The sequence below is a fragment of the Perkinsus marinus genome, assembly GCF_000006405.1.
Source record: "Perkinsus marinus ATCC 50983 genomic scaffold scf_1104296949390, whole genome shotgun sequence".
Taxonomy (NCBI): domain Eukaryota; phylum Perkinsozoa; order Perkinsida; family Perkinsidae; genus Perkinsus; species Perkinsus marinus.
Window position 1 is genome coordinate 6,182 of NW_003209919.1, and position 21,289 is coordinate 27,470.

The 21,289-nt window shown below is 48.8% G+C and overlaps 6 protein-coding genes and 3 non-coding genes across 9 annotated transcripts; all 9 read right to left on the reverse strand.

Annotated features, from left to right (window-relative positions):
- Window positions 1-1,552: 1,552 nt before the first annotated feature.
- Window positions 1,553-1,626, reverse strand: Pmar_PMAR025021. The gene has a single exon. It is a non-coding gene; the product is annotated as a tRNA-Arg (tRNA).
- A 241-nt stretch (window positions 1,627-1,867) lies between these two features.
- Pmar_PMAR025022 lies at window positions 1,868-1,941 on the reverse strand. The gene has a single exon. It is a non-coding gene; the product is annotated as a tRNA-Arg (tRNA).
- A 3,744-nt stretch (window positions 1,942-5,685) lies between these two features.
- On the reverse strand, window positions 5,686-5,759 carry Pmar_PMAR025023. Its single transcript has one exon. It is a non-coding gene; the product is annotated as a tRNA-Arg (tRNA).
- A 334-nt stretch (window positions 5,760-6,093) lies between these two features.
- Window positions 6,094-9,824, reverse strand: Pmar_PMAR025024 (exonuclease, putative). Its single transcript, XM_002778446.1, has 20 exons — window positions 9,715-9,824; window positions 9,452-9,564; window positions 9,324-9,391; window positions 9,144-9,283; window positions 8,726-8,813; window positions 8,628-8,670; window positions 8,483-8,579; window positions 8,323-8,439; window positions 8,118-8,272; window positions 7,951-8,058; window positions 7,658-7,781; window positions 7,501-7,607; window positions 7,322-7,451; window positions 7,178-7,277; window positions 6,977-7,135; window positions 6,714-6,745; window positions 6,560-6,663; window positions 6,436-6,518; window positions 6,288-6,388; window positions 6,094-6,238 (listed from the first exon to the last, which is right to left on the reverse strand). The coding sequence occupies exons 1-20, from the start codon at window positions 9,811-9,813 to the stop codon at window positions 6,182-6,184; spliced, it is 2,025 nt and encodes a 674-aa protein (XP_002778492.1). The 5' UTR covers window positions 9,814-9,824; the 3' UTR covers window positions 6,094-6,181.
- Window positions 9,825-10,075: 251 nt separating this feature from the next.
- Window positions 10,076-11,668, reverse strand: Pmar_PMAR025025 (conserved hypothetical protein; the record flags this gene model as incomplete). The annotated part of the gene is made up of 2 exons (XM_002778447.1): window positions 10,076-10,198; window positions 10,355-11,668. 2 exons carry the CDS (start codon window positions 11,666-11,668, stop codon window positions 10,076-10,078), a joined length of 1,437 nt encoding a protein of 478 aa, XP_002778493.1.
- Window positions 11,669-11,770: 102 nt separating this feature from the next.
- On the reverse strand, window positions 11,771-14,544 carry Pmar_PMAR025026 (hypothetical protein). The gene is made up of 9 exons (XM_002778448.1): window positions 14,403-14,544; window positions 13,663-13,781; window positions 13,158-13,255; window positions 12,936-13,031; window positions 12,816-12,889; window positions 12,688-12,755; window positions 12,159-12,220; window positions 12,047-12,115; window positions 11,771-11,996 (listed from the first exon to the last, which is right to left on the reverse strand). Exons 1-9 carry the CDS (start codon window positions 14,512-14,514, stop codon window positions 11,903-11,905), a joined length of 792 nt encoding a protein of 263 aa, XP_002778494.1. The 5' UTR covers window positions 14,515-14,544; the 3' UTR covers window positions 11,771-11,902.
- Window positions 14,545-15,338: 794 nt separating this feature from the next.
- Pmar_PMAR025027 (hypothetical protein) lies at window positions 15,339-17,153 on the reverse strand (the record flags this gene model as incomplete). The annotated part of the gene is made up of 7 exons (XM_002778449.1): window positions 15,339-15,411; window positions 15,489-15,550; window positions 15,763-15,830; window positions 15,911-15,984; window positions 16,257-16,354; window positions 16,533-16,651; window positions 17,075-17,153. 7 exons carry the CDS (start codon window positions 17,151-17,153, stop codon window positions 15,339-15,341), a joined length of 573 nt encoding a protein of 190 aa, XP_002778495.1.
- Window positions 17,154-17,305: 152 nt separating this feature from the next.
- On the reverse strand, window positions 17,306-19,379 carry Pmar_PMAR025028 (conserved hypothetical protein). Its single transcript, XM_002778450.1, has 9 exons — window positions 19,226-19,379; window positions 18,869-18,987; window positions 18,696-18,793; window positions 18,193-18,288; window positions 18,069-18,142; window positions 17,788-17,855; window positions 17,665-17,726; window positions 17,544-17,612; window positions 17,306-17,442 (listed from the first exon to the last, which is right to left on the reverse strand). The coding sequence occupies exons 1-9, from the start codon at window positions 19,353-19,355 to the stop codon at window positions 17,349-17,351; spliced, it is 810 nt and encodes a 269-aa protein (XP_002778496.1). The 5' UTR covers window positions 19,356-19,379; the 3' UTR covers window positions 17,306-17,348.
- Window positions 19,380-20,510: 1,131 nt separating this feature from the next.
- Pmar_PMAR025029 (conserved hypothetical protein) lies at window positions 20,511-21,289 on the reverse strand (the record flags this gene model as incomplete). Its single annotated transcript, XM_002778451.1, has 5 exons — window positions 20,511-20,639; window positions 20,682-20,790; window positions 20,835-20,927; window positions 20,973-21,028; window positions 21,258-21,289. Coding segments are annotated over 5 exons (419 nt in total), but the record flags the coding sequence as incomplete, so codon positions are not given.

Sequence of the window (21,289 nt, forward strand, 5' to 3'; positions counted from 1 at the left end):
TCAACGATATCAACACAGATGAGGCCAGTGGTTGGGGTTACTGTGCATATCCCTCAGAGCAAGACCGATCAGCAAGGCAACGCAGTCTACAGGAGTCACGATCGCTCATGTGGTGGGGACTATCGGCACGACCTTATGTCCGATGCATACTACATTCCTGATCCTTCGATGAAGGCAGGAGGTTGCCAACCTCAGGTTGGATATGAAGGAGGCGACAACTCACCTTGGCTTGTTCACGTGAGATTCTCACGGTGAGAAGCTATCAAGCAGGGATCACTTTCTGAAGTCCTACGATCTGGTCTGCAAGGCGTTGGTGTTACAGACACTCACAAGTATTTCTGGCAGATGGCGATTCGCAGCAATCGACCGGTACACTCAAGAAACTATGATTCAAACCTATGGGTACCTATGCGAGTCGTGCCATAGCCGCTGCAAGCAGGGGCCCGCAGTATGCGGGGATGACTGAATCGCTACACGACGGGCTGCAGCGGCAACACTACGGTGACTATTTGGTTCTGAGTGGTGACGGATTTCCATATGACTACGTTATACCCAACATGGGCGAGTCAGTGAGTTCCGAACTACTATGAGTATATGTGGTACTGGTGACGCCGGCGACGACGACCATTACGGAAGCGCATCATCGGCTATGTGCTGGAGCCTCCAGTCTGGAAGTCCGAACAGCTGGCAGCAACCGATCCTTGCGAGATCTGGTCACTCAGTTAGAGGCAGCGCTAACGATTATTGGTATGGCTAGTCCCTCTCTTATGCCGATCCTCTGTGGGGTTTGGGTAGTTTCTGGTTGTCTGCATCTTGACGTGCGATCCTCAACTGTGTGAGGATGGCCGTCCGATGGCCACAGATGAAGTCGGCAGGGCGGGACGAGTTGAGTTAACGAGTTTTGGGTGGGAAGCTGCGATCGGGACTGTATTTGCATGTTACCCTACACGAAGCTTGTGGAGTGTAGAGTGGTGCAAAAACAGGACCGTGACGCGCTCGCCCGCGAAGCTAGTTACTCTGAACCTGTGTATTTCGTGCGACGTTGTTGCTGCTTGTCCTAAGTGTTAGTGTGAGGATTATTGATACCTTACTTTATCATCTATCAGTTGTTGGTGAGCGTGCTGGCTCCTTTTGCCCACCCTCTGCCACCCGGTAGTTTCTGGTTGTCTGCATCTTGACGTGCGATCCTCAACTGTGTGAGGATGGCCGTCCGATGGCCACAGATGAAGTCGGCAGGGCGGGACGAGTTGAGTTAACGAGTTTTGGGTGGGAAGCTGCGATCGGGACTGTATTTGCACAGGTACAGCCGTTGGTGCGCACCACTATCTCATGTGCTTGTTTTCAGCGTCTTGTGCAAACTAGTTGGAGCTTCACATCGAGTGGCCGATTCAGGATGCGTGAGCGGAATCCGGATTGCTCAGGTACAGCCGTTGGTGCGCACCACTATCTCATGTGCTTGCCTTCAGCGTCTTGTGCAAACTAGGTGGAGCTTCACATCGGATGCCCGATTTCGTTGACGTAGAATGGATGAAGAGAAAGTGAGGTTAATGTATACCCGATGCAGGATTCGAACCTACGACCATCTGCTCCGTAGGCAGACATTCTATCCAGCTGAACTAATCGGGCGATGAAGCTAGTCACTTTAATTGATATTAAAGTTGAATACTCTTCCGAAATGGTTTAGGCGGTAATTGGTCAATCCGTCAGGATACGTGAGCGGAATTCGGATTGCTCAGGTACAGCCGTTGGTGCGCACCACTATCTCATGTGCTTGCCTTCAGCGTCTTGTGCAAACTAGGTGGAGCTTCACATCGGATGCCCGATTTCGTTGACGTAGAATGGATGAAGAGGAAGTGAGGTTAATGTATACCCGATGCAGGATTCGAACCTACGACCATCTGCTCCGTAGGCAGACATTCTATCCAGCTGAACTAATCGGGCGATGAAGCTAGTCACTTTAATTGATATTAAAGTTGAATACTCTTCCGAAATGGTTTAGGCGGTAATTGGTCAATCCGTCAGGATGCGTGAGCGGAATCCGGATCGCTCAGGTACAGCCGTTGGTGCGCACCACTATCTCTTGAGAGCTTAGCGAAGCGTTGCGGCAGTGAAATCACCTCAGTAACGAGAGACTATGCAAACCTGGAACGCACCGCGAAGAGCACACAATCTGTACGTGCATACGCACACATGCGTGCAAGATACATGTGCGGCCATCCCACGGAACTTAGCCTAACAATTCCTTGTTTCCATGTGGAGCAGTAATGCACCACTGGCCTGATGCGTTTTGACGTCGTCTGCGGAGGCGTATATCCGACTACGTTGGGTAGTCTACTTGTTGATTCGGCACAGTGGGGCCGGGAAGTGGCCGAGAGATCGGCCATTCCAAGTATGACTCATACTGTATGAGTTCCTATGGGGTGACTAGCGCTCGTGTGCGACGAGAGTGGAAGCGTACACTTCCACCCCGTTCGTGCCTATATTTAACGTCCTCTGTGGGGAACGTTATTCGTCCACGGTAATTAGTCTACCGGCCCAGCGGGCCTGGGAGATGGTCGAAAAAGGAAATCAACCATTCTAACCACCGTGAGACACTACGATATGACTAGCGCTTGCGTTCGAGGGTAGAAGTGGAAACTCTCACCTCGTTCACTTCTGATGAACGTTGTCCATCCCCAACGTTCTCTGTGGAGAACGCGGTCCAGCGGGACCGGTAAGTGGCTGAGAAATTGGTCATTTTTAGTACTGTGTGCAACTGAGAGTTGCGTCGGTCCAGTGGGGCCAGGAAGTGGCTGAGCAATCGGCCACTCCAAGTACTGTGAGCAACTGAGTGTTGCGTCGGTCCAGTGGGGCCAAGAATGGGCTGAGAAATCGCCATTCCGAGTACTGTGAGCAACTGAGTGTTGCGTCGGTCCAGTGGGGCCAAGAATGGGCTGAGAAATCGCCATTCCGAGTACTGTGAGCAACTGAGAGTTGCGTCGGTCCAGTGGGGCCAGGAAGTGGCTGAGCAATCGGCCACTCCAAGTACTGTGAGCAACTGAGTGTTGCGTCGGTCCAGTGGGGCCAAGAATGGGCTAAGAAATCGCCATTCCGAGTACTGTGAGCAACTGAGAGTTGCGTCGGTCCAGTGGGGCCAGGAAGTGGCAGAGTAATCGGCCACACCAAGTGCTGTGAGCAACTGAGAGTTGCGTCGGTCCAGTGGGGCCAGGAAGTGGCTGAGGAATCGGCCACTCCAAGTGCTGTAAGCAACTGAGTGTTGCGTGGGTCCAGTGAGGCCAAGAAGTGGCTGACAAATCTGCCATTCCAAGTACTGTGAGTAACTAGTTGTTACATCGGTCCAGGGGGCAAGAGGATGACCGAGAAATCAGCCATCTCTATCACTATGAGCCACTGCCCGCTGCCTCGGTCCATCGGACCGCAATATGGCTGAGATGCTAGCCGTCTCACTGTCTGTTGCACCTGCCCAACGGGGACGGGAGATGTCCGGGGTCGGCCATCTCAACTTCTATGAGGATGGAATCCTCTGGATTTGTGTTCGATAATTGACTTGCGAACTTCCGAGTATTTCGTGTCTACTCATATAATATGAGTCATATTATATGAGTTATATATATCTCCTGTGGCAGAGTAACCATTGGTTACTAACCGAGACTTGTTCTTCATCCCGAAAGACATCTGTTCATCGACTGGATATTGGTCGGGAGTGTGGGAGAGGACCAAACACTGTGAAGCCGAAGTCGGATCACAGGATGTTACTTGGGCTCTGGGTTCACAGGATATGTTTGGTCACACAAACTATGTCACGAAATATGGCTCATGTGGCCTGACATAGGTTAGCGTCTCCCAACCAACTTGAGACAAGAGACTCGAAATAACGATATGATGAACCAACTTAAGGTATGGAATCATCTCGATCTCAATGAGCTACGGAGCGCACATCATGACATAACCAGATACTAAGTAAGTTACCTTAGGTTATGAGGTTAACACACCTTTTATCCCCGGATAAACCCTCAGGGCTCCGTGACGAAGCTGATGGCAATGTTGTAACAACTTTGTTATTACGGCATCGGTGTGCACCACCATTCTCGTAGCTCTCCCGGAAGGTTGCAGCTCACCACCTCACATTAATGCGTCAATGTATGCGCGGAATGTTAGTCAGCGCTACGGACTGTTCGCCGTCCGTCCTGAACGGCTCAGGTGGATCCACGAATGGCCAAACCTTAAGGGTATGGGATGCTGTTGAGTTGACCTCCCAGCGCGGAACTTCATGTGTTATTAAGAGATCTGCTAGCTGTATTGTAACTTGATAATATTAGCTGATATCAAGTTGATATCAGCCGACATGCATCCCAATAAACTAGAATGTTAAGAATCATCGGTGAGAATCGGGATGCTACAGTGTAGCCCTGAAGAATACCGCTAGACCTGCAGGCTGCAGCATTGGGACTCGAACCAGCGAAAAAAACAGCTCCCTGTTCCTCGTCAGGAGCTAGGCCGATTGGAGTACTCAGCTGATCCGTGTTATCCTCGCCGTTGATCTTGGCTAGGGATTCGTGCACGAGGTGGTCAGGAACTGTTCATCATTGCCGTCGAATCAGCGAACCACCTACACCTCGAGTTGGTACTGTCGGTACCGCGAGCGGGAGGAGTGCCGATCCGACCGGTCTCATGATGATGAGATGACCCCACGAGAGGATGATCCTATGACTCAGTCTCAATCATTCAGGGCATGGGAAGTATGTAGTTACCTCCTACATTGATTTACCACCACGATACCATATGTGAATCCAGAGTGCGGGATTGGAATAGGGGGATGTGTGCCGGGCCCGTATCGGTGTGCAACAAGTAAAACCTAGTTCGCACCATGCGGTCCCTGCCACATAGAACCTTCGGCGCATTTGCAGGTTATGGATTCCCCGATTGCCGATCTACAGATAAGACAATGAGACTACTAGTCTGAGACTAGTGGCAACGTTGAACGTTGCTTGATTGGCAATCTCGCGCACACTTGGAAATCCAGCCTTCGCTGAATGGCGCCTCGGTTCTCCAATCCCACCCTCTCGAGTCGGAGGGGCTTTCATTGAGAGCTTAGCAAAGCGTTGCGGCAGTGAAATCACCTTAGTAACGAGAGACTATGCAAACCTGGAACGCACCGCGAAGAGCACACAATCTGTACGTGCATACGCACACATGCGTGCAAGATACATGTGCGGCCATCCCACGGAACTTAGCCTAACAATTCCTTGTTTCCATGTGGAGCAGTAATGCACCACTGGCCTGATGCGCTTTAACCACACCCACCCGACCCGGGGGATGTGTGCCGGGCCCGTATCGGTGTGCAACAAGTAAAACCTAGTTCGCACCATGCGGTCCCTGCCACATAGAATCTTCGGCGCATTTGCAGGTTATGGATTCCCCGATTGCCGATCTACAGATAAGACAATGAGACTACTAGTCTGAGACTAGTGGCAACGTTGAACGTTGCTTGATTGGCAATCTCGCGCACACTTGGAAATCCAGCCTTCGCTGAATGGCGCCTCGGTTCTCCAATCCCACCCTCTCGAGTCGGAGGGGCTTTCAATGTGCTTGCCTTCAGCGTCTTGTGCAAACTAGGTGGAGCTTCACATCGGATGCCCGATTTCGTTGACGTAGAATGGATGAAGAGGAAGTGAGGTTAATGTATACCCTATGCAGGATTCGAACCTACGACCATCTGCTCCGTAGGCAGACATTCTATCCAGCTGAACTAATCGGGTCCTTTCAGTTTCAGATAAACTAGCGGTCCTACGGGTCCGCTTTCAGTCCTTGTCTTACGCTTTCTAATGAACAATACCGGACCTTTATCGTGTAATATCTATCATCGCACATTGGAAACGAGCCCGGGCTTGACTTCACAGTCGAGAGCGACAATCTGCATGTTAGCTACTCATCGACCTTCTATATTGACGTCGTTGAATATTGACGATTTACTTATGTGTCAATAGCGAACTGTTTGGTATGGTACTTGTGCTATCGTGTTAACGCCGATCCCCCCGAGACGCCAAACGCGAGTGATATGTGGTGGAAATCGCCGTGCAAAGAAACAACATAACGTACAGTGTGAATTACCCGTTCTGAACCAATCTCAATGAACTTTCAGAACAGGTTTGGTCTAGCTCCACCGTCACCATGTATACAGTCAAGTAGTCCGCCGCAGAGCAGAGGGGGGAGGGAGCTTCGTATGCAAAGTGGTGATCTGAATGCCAGCAAATGCGCAGGTAATCAATATGATAGATGCTTCCGACAAGCTCGACTTGTGCTGGCCCTTTGGCAGCTCGCTTCTTCCAAGTGGTTCGATCAAATACGGAGAAGCTTGCTCGAGGCTTCTTGGCCGACGACTCTTCTTCTGCAGAGGTCACGGGCGAGTAAAAGTGACAGTCCAGAAGCAATTACCCAGCGGTTCGCGACTCCTTTTCACCAGTGGGACCTCCACACCCCGCCTCGCTATACTCAGAGTCGGCTCAGACAAGTGGGACCTGTCACCAATCCTATTACCACGTACCTTTCTATCTCCTACGTCTGAACATGTACACTATGAGATGTACCAGACTGACGTGCCGCGGCAAAAGGATTAGCCGAGAGTTTACGGCGTGTCGGTGCAGCGCGACAGGAGACCGGCATCTGCGCACGATGAGTAGATTAAGCTCGATATGGTAGGACTCGTTAACCACCTTTGATGGCTCTCTTGTAGCAGCGTCCGTAACTGATAACAAGAGTGATCCAAAGCATTCAAGCGATGGAGCTGCATGACATACACTCAAGCAAATAATTCCATTCATGATTCATTCGATAGAGAGGATTATTCGTTTTGAACCAAAGAGGCGGATGGATATTCGAGCTTAACAGTCACAACCATCTCAGTGAGCATTTCGTGAGTATTGAGCATCGGTAAAATTGAGCACGCCGTGAAACAGAAGGCACTCCATCGCATCACTGGATGCATCATTAGCGGTGAGGTGGTCAAGTAGATCCTCCATATCGAATTCCTCCTCATCCTCGTCCATCTGATCAGCCTCGACCATAGCGGAACCCGGTAGTCCACCCAGCATCTCAGACTCGAACTCGTTCTCTAGTGTTGTCTCCGTAGTAGCTCCTGGTAGCGGACTTCACCAGTCGCCTTCGATCCCCCACTCACTAGACGACTGAGAAACAGGGTCGCTGTCCTCTTTAACACGCGCCTTCTCAGCACCGCGAGCCACAGAGCCTCCCAGCGCTCGGGTTAGCCCGGCAAGGAACTGACAAAAGGTTGCTGCGAGCTGCACAACACAGGCGTGGCAACCTGAGTATCCTGCCCACACAGTGCCTCGCCTTTCGTTCCTCGCGCTTTCTCGGCTCCTGCTAATGCCTGCTCTTCGAGCCTTCGTTGCTTCTGTCGCCGTTCCCGAAGCTGCTCATATTCCTCCTGGAACCTGACCGATCTCGGTTTTGCATAAGGAAGGGCACAACAAACCAACGAACCGCTTCAAAGCTGCGAACTCCATCTTATTCAATGCAACGCGCTGGCTATGAGCTTCCGCGACCTTCGAGACAGAAGCAGAATCCTCCACTGTAGCAGCGGACAAGTCCTGAGTGGTGATGCCTTGTGTGGAGACCTGGCTGTTGTGCTTATCCGTACAATAGGCTGGCCCGTTCTAGCGCAGATTTTCGCATCCATCACATCGATGTCCACGAGGCCACCGACGACATCCGTAATGGAGGCACCAGAAAATTCGAGGCGACCGGCCTCCGTGAGTAGAGAACTGAGATCGACACTTACAGCTACGTAGGACACAAAGTCGAAGGAGATATTATCTCCATTGATCGATAATAATACGTCCGATCTAGTGTTACAGGTTAAGACAACCGCACCTCTCATAAAACTTGCAAAAGATCCAGGTTCAAATCCTGGCACTGGATATTCTCTCGCACCTTGTATCCTCCGTCATTGTTATGCACCTCTTCGTTCTCGGATCGAACACTCGATGGAAGAAAAAAACGGCTCGAGCCAACTCGAAGTTCTTCCGGAACGTCTCAAACCTTCAAACGAAGCGGCGCGGTTCTCCTCCTTTTCCCACGCGGGGAATCCAATGGCCCACTTTTCATAGGCGAGTTGCTTCCTGAACTTGTCCTCAATCTTCAGAGCTCTTAGAGTCCGTTGCCAGTTTCTATACTTGTTAACCAGCTTCATTGCAGTCTTAATTCCCATCCCGCTCAAATTGCATGCATGAGAGTAGTCACATCCAGCGAGAACCTAGTAGGTCAGGTATCGATGTGTCTAGAAGGGGGCCCATCCCCGCTCACACAGGCATCAATGAACACCTCTTTAGTCCAGTCACGTAAATTAGCTAAATCAGCGCCGTACTTGTCGCGAAGTTCTCTAAAGGATAGCCGCTGGTCCTCTTGCTCGTTCGACTTTTCCTAGAATCGAGTTTATCGCAGAGCAGGGGTAACGATCGCACACCTTGAGTTTGCTGCCGCCTTTCAATGCCCAAGATATGTCGACGACCTGGCAGTCTCCAGCCTGGTCCAACTTCGCAATCATCACCTTGCAGCCGTACCTCAACAACACTTGGAGAGCAAAGCATACAACGGTCCGCAACACTTACGGGAGTACATCGCTATCCTCGGATATCACGGCATCGACCAGACCTGATGATGGAAAGAGGCGCATAACAGGCTCACTTCCGACGCTCAAATCCATTACCAGCGGAATACATGTATCCGAGCTGAGCATCAGCTTCGTATGCCGCAACTATGAACTCCACCCCTAGAGCCTTCAAGGCACACATCACCTACTCGAACCAGATTTCCAATAGCCCATCATGTGATGAAACCGAACGATCACTATTTAGTATCCAGCATAGTCTAACAGGCTAGAACACTCACACCACTAACCAAACAAGAGAAAAATCCAGGTCCAAATACTGGCACTGGACATTCATGAGTACTCTGCACCTAATGATCCTATGGAGCACAGACGACATCGGCTAATAGTGATCTACAATACACTACGTGTCAACATCGTACAGTATAAAATCTACACTGAGAGCAGTCCAACAGATTATGGCATTCGTCCCGTTGGCTGAGTGAACGGAAGATCCAGGTTCAATTCCCGGAGTCACCTTTTGTATCATCTCTTTAGTAATCCTGACAGCCTGCATACATTTGCTTCGCACCTCGCTTGTCATCTGTGATGCTTGTGTTATACCGAGGCTCTCAATCATGGCCTTAGCCGAGTCCGCGGCAGTCTCTCTCGACTCGCCTGATGAACCACTTCGATGGCTGAATGCTGCGAAACTGACCTCTCTTCTTCTCTTCCTCGGCTTTGCCTGGCATACGGCATCCATCGAAGACTACCACTGGAGTTACGCTGAGATCCAAAGTCCCGAGTGATTATTTACAAAAATGGAAATGAAACTCTCAGTCTCACTCATAGCCTTGCAATAGGGCAATCATACGCAGGAAGAACGTGAGGAACTTATCGCTTTCACGCCCAGACACCAGTTCAAAACAACAAGCAATTGCTCCACGATGCATCCAGCACTGAGAAAAGGAAAACGAGTGTATCTACCAGTGAGCTATGATTCTAACATGATAGTGAATATTTCCTAAACGACGTCGATGAAGACCACCACGGACAGGGCCACAATCTCGATCCGACAAAGCATGAACACTCTTCTAGCCAACACCTACCATTGCATCAATCCCTACACGCTTCCCCTTGAAGTCGGATATGTTCTGCTTCATCGCTGTGCATCCCTTTAGGTGTTGCAAGAGATTCTTTACTCCCATGCGGAATCGTGAATTTCTATCGATACACGAATTCCTCTACTTCCTCTGATGATGACCGTTGCTAAGCGATCAAGAATACCCCCTCCCTGCCTGACTAACACAACTAAGTATTCGAGACTAATACAAAGTGTCATACAATGGTGAAACAGGGCATACGGTTGCACTACTGAAGACAGTCATAATACAATCAATGGTCGCAACGAAGCTATACGTCAGCGGCGGCGGCGCTCCTCAAAATGAGTCATCGTCGTTGATAACTCGGCTACTCCTTGAGGTACTTCTTACCGAGACGATCGTTGTATGCTGCCTGCTTCTGGTGTAGTTGATAAAGGACGAGCCCACCGATTCCGATGAGAGAGAGCAGTAGCAGCATAACCGTCCGAAGCTGAAGAGAATACAGTCAAGTGACACTACTGCAGCGTTCGCGGAAGATCCATTAGAACCATCAATCTCACAACAAGGACTAACATTTCCATACCTCACCATAACGAGCCGGCCATATTGATGCCGCTGTATGCGAGCCCAGCCCAGCGAAACCTACCGGTGATGTTGCCATAGTGAAAGGCGTCTCACCCTTGAGCATATCCCCAAGGTATGTTCGCACAATCCAATGATAAACGATCTTCTCAGAGTATTCTCCTGTCGCCGATGATACGCATGGTGGACATGTAGAGGCTGGCGGCCACTGAGCCTTCCTGACATCCCCCCCAGGACTTCGGTGGGCGAACACCCGACCATTGACGGCATTATGGAATCTCCACAACCACATCACAGTCTCCTCCCTCGTGGGCGAATCACCATCCACACAGCGGCCGTACAGACACTTATCATAGTCCTCGACAAAATGCCTCCTACACTCTTCACATGCAAAGTACTGCGATACGATGGCTTTAATCCCCGTCATAGCAGCTAGACCGGTACGATCCCCAGTCAGATCATTCTGGTGCTTCTGCCCATTATACGGTCGATCAACCCCCAACGTAAGGTGATGAAGGAGCTGCCACAGTCCGCAGCTGAGTTGTCCACAGACCTTCCAATGACTCTCAGGGGCAAGCGCTTCAGATAACGCAATTTCGCCCCCTAGAAGAGGCTTATCAGCCAACAAGGCCATCCACTGGTCCCGAGCGAGAGAGTAAACACTCCGCAATTCCTCTCCAATATCGGCTATCTCTCCACGAAAGCCCTCATCGGGATGCAAGGTGGCGACTGTAGGCAATACCACGTACTTAAGGGTATCCAGACGATCCCCTTCCAGAGAGTCCCGGCCTGCCGGAAAGACTGCAGTCGCCATCAGATTAGCGAAAGCCAAGACTCCATCATGCACTCTAGCCTCTGCCGTATCGGACTTTCCCTCTCCTTTGCTCTCCTTCATTTCCACCGGTGCCCCCCTAAGGTGCTCAGTTGTCGGTATTTCGGCGAGCTGTAGGCGCTCAGGCAGCTGCTCATTGACGTAATCAGCAGCCCGAATTCGGCGATCCCACTCCGGTCCGGTCTTCTCGCCATCCCTATAACCGACCAAAGTCGGGTATCTATCGACGCCTGCTGATCTACAGGTTTCCCTATACTCATTACAATCAATAGCAAGGAAGGACAGCGAGGGTACTGTTGAGAAAACCTCAGCGACCATCTCGTATTCCGAGGCGAAGTGAGCACAGTGGCCGCACCAAGTGGCGTAAAACAGGACAATTCTAGTGGCTCCAGACTCAGGCCCCGACTCAGTCAAATTTATCAGTGAGTCGCCATCTACCTCCACCACCTTCCCATTCTCAGGCGGGAAGAAGCCTTTGCCTGCGAATACTGTGTACAACAGCACCGACAGCAACAGCCACAGCAATCGTAGTGGAGGCTTCTCCATATAAGAAACTACAAAAAAGGCGGAGCGAAGTTTTCTATAACTTCCCCGTGCTCAACATCGGCAGTGAATATACCAACTGAACGTAAAGGCAGTTTGGTATTGCTATTGGCAGTGGGGGTGTTATTGTTATCATTCTTCTACGTTACGATAGCACTGGTCACCAATGGTCTATTGAGACAATGCATCGAGTGGTGGTGTGCTTCAGTAGAGCCGTTTCGGCACCGATAATGAAGATCAGTACATTTGCATGTTCATGCCATCGGACTTCCCTCGAGGCCATCGTATCTTCTCATAATTGTGCTTGACATACATATAACAGTGCAGATACCTAAGGCAATGCTTCTACTATAAGGTCCACCCACCCCCCTTCTTGTCTACATGCTAATGAGCTCCTGCAGTTCATTCTTCAACGTGAAGTATTGGAGAGCGTCGTGACGAGCGATGTAACTGCGATAAGAGTAGGGGGTACTCCCGCAACGCTCGAGCTCACCTAAGGAGGTCTCCGAGCTGAGGAACGTTCTCGACAGATTTAGTAGCCTTGGACTTGGTCACCTGGAGAAAATACAACAGTCATTTTCACTACTGCTGGGCAGTGTGGGAAAATGGGAACATGGTCAGCTACGCGTGTTGGTGATAATATGACAATTTCGAGAATACTCTAGTTGGTTTCTGTAAATTTCCAGCGGAATTCGTATGCAAACTCCTGAGCTGAACTGAAGGAAGCGAGCATATATTCCAACATTGCTGCTGCTGCTTGGTCAATTGCATGCTTCCATCGTCGAGGAAGGAGCCATGAAGAGAGCTATACGAGTCAAGACGTAGACGACGACGACCAATTACTGCGCAAGAACGTTCAAGAGCGACCGGACCATGGAGATGTTCTCATGATGGAGAATTCCTATGGGACCCATAACCTCCCATTATTCCTGTTTTATCATAGTGTATGGCAAAAGAGGTTTGCCCCTTGGTGTGAGGCTAGTAGCGCCCCAAGCGTGTATTCCCCTATAATGATGACGCACCTTGTCCTCCTTTTCACACATAGTCTCTTTTTCCTCGACAGCCCTCTCAAAATCCATCTGCCGAATAACTGATGACAACAACAACAAGAAGCCAGTATACCATTTCGAGCGCCACAAAATTTCCCTACTCTCAGCTCGTGCCTGATGATAGACCTTGTTCTCGTCTTGAGTATCATCACACCACTTCAAATACTCACCCAACCTATCAAGCAAACCTCTTCCATAAACGTTATATAGACCCTCCCTACTTCCCGTTGAACTGTGCCTGGACTTCGACACCGAAATTATTACCATCCTCCTCACGCGGAACATGCATGAGAACGTAACGCTGGAGTCGAGAGAGCCTACGAGACAAGAAAAAAAGCTCAACTCCACACAAGCTGCTCAGCCACTGCTGCTTCTGTCAAGACTTGAATCGTTAATCATCAAGTGTAACGACAGAAAAAGGACGATTCTCCCACGTATACTACTTATCGCTGGCCCTGTCGAACTCCTTGGTGACGATCCTGCTAACTTCAACTATCACAGGATTTGGTTTCCCCGACTGGATTCCCTCGGATGAGCACTCCTGATCATCATCACGTAACAGCTTGATAATGCTAGCCACTTGTAGTTATAGTTGTTCTTATAGTAGTACTAGTGCATTTCTTCATCAATTGCTAACAAAGAAGCGACCAACCAAACGAGGATAATAAGCCTACTCAGATGCTTGAACCGCAATTGGTTTTCTGTCCAACACAGTGAGCATTTTACTCATAATTCCGTGAGCTGTTTTGTACTGTACATACTCCTGATTTCTATCGCTATTTCTGATCGCTATTGCCTCCCAACAACCCTCTTGATAAGACGAGCAAGTAGCAACCAGAATTATAGTTTTTTATATTCCCTAAATCATCACTGCTGGGATCACTACTCAGGCGTGCGAGGACCCACCCCCCCTCCCCCGGCCCTCTCCCAGGCGGTCGCCCAACCTACCTTCTTCGCAAAGGCATCTTCCAGTTCCACAATGTCCTCGGTTCGAGTAAATACTTTAGGGACACGCTCCTCCAAGTCCAATATCAAGGCCGGCAGCTCCTGTATTATGCTTTCGCCAACTGAGAAGCCAACCCAATACATGCTACAACACGAGAGCTATGACGGATCTATATGCAGATCTACGCAAGCTCATTTATTAGAAGATAATCCTCCCCAGTGCAGACTTGATGACGCTCTACCGGATGGTAGCTTCGAAGTTTATGCCTTATGAGTGCTTACGAGCTCCGGATCGAGCTCAGGATGTGAGAGAATGATATAGGTACAGGGAGGTACTAGTATTATACTAAACCCCCTCACAAAATAATAGAACATACAGTATTTTTTCGATTTCTCTGTTATTACTGCGACTCAGGTTGTGAGATTTTGTGTTTAGTATACTTATACTATATAACACATTATATAGTAGTACCTATATACTAGTAGTATATAGATACTAGTACAAGGATCGAGCTCTCATAGAAGTCCAACATAGACTGCACACGATTATGCTTCCTAGTGATCACCCAACGATTATGCAAATGTGTAAAAACAATCTGCTGTCGGCAATGGAATACAAAACGATAGAACTATGATAAAGATATGATGAAACTATCTATGACGAAAGTTCATATGCGGATAGCATGGGTGTAAATAATGAGAATTCTGATCGTGAGAAGAGCAGGGCCCCTCTCCAACACTACCTGCATCAAATCTCTTAATCAGCTCCTCGAGCCTCTCCTGTGTGTGAGCAGAATCCTTTCTTAATGTTCCGTTAGACAAACGCCTTTTCTTACTAACAGTGTGGTCGACCATTAGAGATGAGGAGGCAAAAAGAAGAAGACCCAACAGCGACGAGCATAACATGAGCATGCAAACACGCAGAGCCTTCATACCACCCTTAGCGAAGCGAGACTGAGAACTCTGCTATTCGATACCTAGGAGTGCTCCCTTTCTCGCAAATTCCGCGAGAATGAAAAAAATTGTCGCCGCCCCATCGGACTAGATTAACGCCCAAGATAAACCCGTCAACAACGAGCTCATCTCGGGCGTTTCATCCAGCCCCCCGGTTAGACCGTGACAAATCTCCATTTCCCAACCTGTCACTATCGAGCGAATCTCTGCGCTGCATATTTTCTTCCACTGAACAACACCACAATCGCCGCCCATGATACGGTCATATGCTAGAGTTATACACCTTTCAGTTAGATGATCATACCCCATGACACGTCAGTACATATGCATATTCCGACTGTCAGAACGCCCCCTAGGCCAACGCACCTTCTCGTTATTATGCTTCACGTAAATATAGCAATGTATGTATCTACACAAGGAATCTGTGCCCATTTGAGAGAACATCGAATCACAACTCCAATGATACATAGTAGGCTTAATGCCACAGAGTGTGAAACGGCTCGTACAGCGATCCGAGGTACCCCTGGGACATCCTACAATATCTCTGAGGAGGTATTACTTTATATTGAAATGAAAGAAAGATGGTAACCTATAGAGTTGGTTGGAGAAAGGAATTAAATCTCACTGCGGTTCAAAGCTCTCAGACTACGATTAAGCTATAGTTGGTGCCAGCTTAGGACAAGAGTGAGAGTTGATATTGAGCATAACCAACTCCACGGGCATCCCTACATGTTGACGATGCTTTTCATGAGGTTCTTCACTTGGAAATAGTGTCTGGCATCATATCGGGCTAGATGACTGGAAAGGAATGAATCCAAGCTCAATGATGGCAAGATTCAAATAAGGTTCGAATCCGGAATCCGAGCTGCTATTACCATAGTGAATCCCCCATAGGAGCCGGATTGTTCACAACCTTCACAGCCTTAGATGACGAGATCTGAACAAAGACAAGTTACATAGTTTACTCAGTAAGTACCATAATGCTACTCCTGTATCTACGATGGACAGAGGAATACAAACTACGCGCAGATACATGTTTTGATGCACACTCATCTCACATGTACGGAGTGAGAGATTTCCTCCCGAAATGAATTCTATCAAGTACAACCGTGCCAGTACGAGAATAAGGACTCCACAGAGCACACCTACTTTATTGCCATTTTCAGAGTAGTTCTCCTTAGTCGTCACCCTCTCACCCACTCCCAGCCTTCGTAAAACTGAAGACAATTTCTACTCCATGCTCTCTACTGCCCACCAGACCTCCAACTCTCGATCGATAAACCCGGGCGCATCTTACTCTCAGCTCTCGTCTCGTGATATACTTTGCACCCGTGGTGAATATCATCACACCATCTCATGTACTTCGTCACCCTGGCAATGATAATTTTGTGGCGCGCGGTAAAATTCCAAGGAAACACTCAAACGCTCTCAATTTCACCACAACCACCCTTATCTGCGCTGATACCCAATAGCAACTCGTCTCAAATGTACTTTGCCAAAAATCCTTTCTGTACAGCAACTCCAAAATTATTCCCGTCCTCTTCCCTCGGTGTATGAATCATCACATATCGCTCAACGTGGCCCAATCTTGACAAGAAAAAAACGAGTGAAAAACTCCGATAAAAACGCCAAGATCTTCACACCTCTCGATAGCCTTTTCGGCGGCCTTCATTATAGACCTATTAATCCTCAGCAGCACCGGGTGCACCTTCCCGGATCGCACAGACATTTCTGAGCATTCCTACCAAGGGGCGTCTTCGACACTCATGCCGAATTAACATGGGACATACAAGAATAGGCGAATTTAGGTGACAGCCGTACACGATGACGAACTACAGTAGTTCCGATTAGTACGTTTTATGGTATACCGTTCAGAGGACTGACTGTTTATATACAGATGGGTGAATTTCTCCGCTCACATTAGCCGCGAACGCCTCCTCGATTTGCTGTATGTTTCCCTCGAGAGAAAAAACGTTAGCAAACTCTCTCTCCAACTCCACCACGTACAACGGTAGTTCCTTGAGCACGCGTGCACCAACTGACATGCGGAATCATCGAAACCCGACATGACTTCCTATGGCCGAGGCACCCTCGCCGAAGAACAGCATTCTCCGATTGAAATGTTTCGGTGACAAACATGAAAACCACAGGGGTGTTCACGACACAGTCCGTGGCAGTTTCTCCGCAATCAACCTCCCCCGGTGAGCGCATGTGAAAATAAAGAGACTAGCTAATTCCACCTTGCTTGAACGACTACTTGCACTTTGTGAGGAAATGTTGTACACGAGTGTCTCCTGTAATTTCAGATTATTGTGATACTTGTCTCCCTTTCTAGCCTAGTGTATACTTCATAACTACTGTATTGAACATAATTTAAGAATCACTTGTTAACAACGCATATTGAGTTATCTAATCCTAACACACTTGCGCCATAAGCATTACCCCAACACCCGTCAATTACCCTCATCATACGTAAGCAATAACTTATCCAACTCGGCTTGGGCCTCCTCGAGTGTCAGCTGCTCTCTTTCGGACGACATGTACTAGTGAAAATACGAGAAAGAATACCCAAAAGTAATTCCAGTAAGTCCTTTCCATTGATGCACTGCAACACAAGAGCTCTCGCGTGAAGCCAGATTGAAAGGGTGTATCTCTTAGTGCCACTCCGGACTAGTTCACGCGACTACTATAGCCGACGACGATGACAGACCGAAGATGCTGCTGGAACGAACGAGTCAGTACATATGCATGTTGAGACCTTCAGATCTCCCACGGGGCCACCGTACTTTCTCGTAGTTGTTCTTGACATACACATAACAATGTACATACCTACAACCAGCAGTGCTAAACTCATTGAACGTTGAACGCCTCTGAACGCACAATGAGGGCATTCCCATAAGAGGAGACGCGCAAGGGGACTAAGGGATTACATGCTGATTAAGCCTTGCATTATGTTCTTCAATGTGAAGTATTGGAGAGCATCATGTCGGGCAAGGTAACTACAGAGAGTTTGATACCGTCACGCGCCATGAAATTCCCCAACCAACCGACCAGGTTAAATCTCCCATATGCGGCACGTTGGCGACGGTCTTAGTCGCCTTAGACTTCGTGACCTGAGCATTAGCGTGAGCGAACTATACAGATGCACGCATGCACAGAAGATATTCGCTCTACCTTATCCTCCTTCTCGCAGACAGTCTCGCGAAACTCCAGTTTTTCGTCCAGTTCCATTCGACGTAGAACTGAGCAAATGATAGACCTCAGCCGTCAGCAATCTCATTGATCCAGCGGCCTTGCCACTCACAATGCTTCCAACATCGGTGAGAAATGAAAAAATGAGACCCCTAATATATACAGCACAAACCTTGATTGAAAGGTTTGTGTTGTAAATCCGAACATATGCAGACCGCGGGGTTCGATCCGGATACCTATCCCATGACAGCCGATCAACTTACTATCTGCCCTGGAATGATGATACGACTTCCCCTCATCTTGAATAGCATCGCACCACTTGAGGTACTTAGAGAGCCTGCAAATCGCCACAATGACCGAGCTCAAGACAATCCCTCATGTCACTACTTTGAGTAGAATTGCCCCTGCACGGCCACACCAAAGTTGTTACCATCCTCTTCCTTCGGGACGTGCATAAGTACAAACCGCTGCAATCGAGTGAGCCTAACAACAACAACGACTCCAACAACACCATTGCATAACCAATTGCGGAAATCCAAAATCCGAAAGACCAGTGTGGTTAATATTTCCACATGTGTTGGTGACAATATCAAAACTCTAAGGAAATTTTGGAGAATTTATGTTAGTTTCTCTACACTTCTTTTATATAGTCTCTCAATTCGTATATGGACTCCTATGATAAGCGAGGGAACCATTAAGCTCTGCTGAGTAAAGCGAACAAATTTTGCAGCACTGTCTTTGACATTCTACACCATCACAAAACATCACCATAGCGCAAATTCACGCGCTGAATACCATGCCTCCACATAGCAGTGGAGTCGTTATGAACAGCATGAACAGCATCGCAATGTATGTTGGACCACAGGTATTTTGCCTCCTCATAACACTACCTGTCAATCGCTATGTCGATCTCTCTGGTGACTGCCTTGCCTGCTTCAACCACTCGTGAATTGGGATTGCCCGATCGAACCCCAGACGCCGAACACTCCTATACATGATAAATGTACCCTTACCGAGAATCGAACCCACGGTCTTGCGATCCACAACGGACCGACCGTCCTACCTCAGCTGCAAACGCCTCTTCCACCTCGATCACATCACCGGTCATAGTGAATATGATGGGAATCTTTCTCTCCACTTCAAGAATGTACAAAGGAAGCTCTTTCAGCAAATGTTCGCCCTCTGAAGACGTGACCACATCACGATCACAACTGTCAATACAACCGGAAGGGCAGGAGTTGAAAACCGAGCCTCGCATGCTACTACGCTCCACACCACTATCCGACATATTCCGCATAGAGCCCGAGAGAGACTACCCATCAATGATGCAGAGAGCATATATACGAGCTTTGTATAACGACGATGCCATAACCATCATAATAGTAAAGTTTTGAGCGTCTTACCCAAGCCCACATATTACCATTATCGTAGGTTTCGAGTAGACGATCCAACTCCCTCTTCACTGTAGCCGAGTCGGTTCCATTAATCATCGTACTAGCCTTATTTGGACTCTTTGTAGACGTGAGGGAGTTGTGTCGACTGTTTACCATAATGTACTACTGTCAGAGTAGTACAAAAAGGAACTAACAGGGATCAGCGATAAACCTAGGAGCGACGCCACTCCTGACACTATTAGATGAACCCGTCAAGAAATCTATGTGGTACTAGCAATCGCGTTCTCCTAATCGTTCGAAAGGACCATTTGCGAATAACACAAGCTTTACGATTGAAACTAATATAGTGTATATGTAGCGTAAGCTCCTGATAACGCGTTAGGGCGGCAGCTCGGATAAAGCTATCAACCAATGGCTGATGAGGCCATGGACACCGAGCACCACCATGGCATTGCCCTATATGTCCAATCCGAAACTCTGACAATAACAAACACATACACGAGGGTCGACTCAGACGGACGCAGGAGTCCACACGAGCTCCCGACTATCACTGCTTTGTGGTGGCACCCCCACGGAAGAAATGCTCAACAACAGTCGGGTTATCCCACGAAAAGCAAAAAACATAAACAAATCCACAACTATGCACGAGGATGGTACACTTCCCGGCAACGTTCGTCTACTTCTCGCAAACTCTCCGTGACGGGTCTCACACACCACGAACAAGGCTCGAACAGTACTTCACAAAGCCATCGTGGAGGCATCCAGAAAATTCAAGCTCAACCACCACAGCGTTACCCCATCTTCAGTGAGTATACATACTAATCACATGTCATCGAGCCTCTGTATATGGACGGTGAACCTTTCACACAATAGTACCTTATCTACTACAGACAGTAGGGGGATGTACGCGCTTATGACAGCGGACCATAAGTCACAAATGAAACGTCTACCAGATACTTCCTTATTAGCAAATCGATTATTATGGCGAGCGCTACAGCCACTTGTGGTGCTCCCAGGCTTCCCGTCCAGGAGCTTCCTAGTGCTTGATCGCGGACTGGGGGCACTGGGGCCGCCGGGCTTGGCATCACTCATACATTTAATCCAAGAGTCTGATCACTGAGGATGACTCGATAATGTAACCCACTCAGTTCACCAGAAGAGAATATTCCAGCGGCTACCCACGACCCTCAGCCCTGAGAATCATCTAACTACTCGCTCAGTCGTCCACTTGCATCACTTCCTCTGCAGACGTTGACTCTACTTTCTTGTAGGACTCCCCAGATTGACCACACCACAAAGGCATTAATGAGACTATTGAACCGCACACCGCGATCGACGGCTGGATGTTCGAGCAGCCATCCTCGGGGCAACTACATGAGCATGACGTGGGTCATCTTGAGGATAATCGACGAGCTCAGCCTTCACTACCTTCTGATGGACCTAACATGTTACCTGCGAGGAAGAGCACTACATTAAGCCCACTTGGATCTCCGGTTCCTTCAGAGTTATCCCCGCCAGATTCGCTGCTATCTGATAGAATGCAGTGGCGACCTCATCACCAGTCTTCGCCGAGACGAGGAAGTGTCCACTCCTACAAGATGCAGTAGATCATCATCACCTATGGAGTCGCCCTACATGCCTCGTTCCAGAGCGAAGACACTGTGCTTGGCTCGGCTCACCATACGCATGTGCTCAAGGTCGTCCTTGTTAGCCATTAGGAATAGCAACCTATCAATAGCTGCCACATGGCCACAGCCAGAGGAAGGTCCTCACGGGAAGTCGGGCTTCTCCTCCGTCTGGCTACTCCTCACTGCCCTGAAAGGCTCAAACTAACTACACGAACGAAAGAGGAGCTCTGAACACCCGTAAACAAGATGCAGCCAGTCGTTGAGATCTTGAAAGCTCTGATAGCTAGTGATATCATACACCATAATCACTGCATCCGAACCATAGATGTACCTATTCCGGCGACACGCCATAACGTGCCCCCCCACCCGCTCGTATACTCTACACACTAATCTATCCCATCGCGTAGACGTAGTAATACGAGGATCCCACAAGTAAACATGTTGCACTGCCGCTAGCGATAA

Bases quoted from the DNA above. Each gene is read 5' to 3' on its own strand.
- Pmar_PMAR025024 (XM_002778446.1), bottom strand. From the start codon at position 9,813: ATGGGAGTAAAGAATCTCTTGCAACACCTAAAGGGATGCACAGCGATG. The intron at 7,608-7,657 runs GTACGGATAAGC...ATCACCACTCAG, and splicing joins CTAGAACGGGCCAGCCTATT to GACTTGTCCGCTGCTACAGT. The intron at 7,278-7,321 runs GTTGCCACGCCT...ACCTTTTGTCAG, and splicing joins TGTGTGGGCAGGATACTCAG to TTCCTTGCCGGGCTAACCCG.
- Pmar_PMAR025026 (XM_002778448.1), bottom strand. From the start codon at position 14,514: ATGGTCGACCACACTGTTAGTAAGAAAAGGCGTTTGTCTAACGGAACA. The intron at 12,756-12,815 runs GTAGGGAAATTT...TGTTGTCATCAG, and splicing joins TCATCAGGCACGAGCTGAGA to TTATTCGGCAGATGGATTTT. The intron at 12,116-12,158 runs GTGAGCTCGAGC...CTCTTATCGCAG, and splicing joins CAGCTCGGAGACCTCCTTAG to TTACATCGCTCGTCACGACG.
- Pmar_PMAR025028 (XM_002778450.1), bottom strand. From the start codon at position 19,355: ATGGTAAACAGTCGACACAACTCCCTCACGTCTACAAAGAGTCCAAAT. The intron at 18,794-18,868 runs GTAGGACGGTCG...TATCATGTATAG, and splicing joins AAGAGGCGTTTGCAGCTGAG to GAGTGTTCGGCGTCTGGGGT. The intron at 17,727-17,787 runs GTAGAGCGAATA...GCTAATGCTCAG, and splicing joins TCTGCGAGAAGGAGGATAAG to GTCACGAAGTCTAAGGCGAC.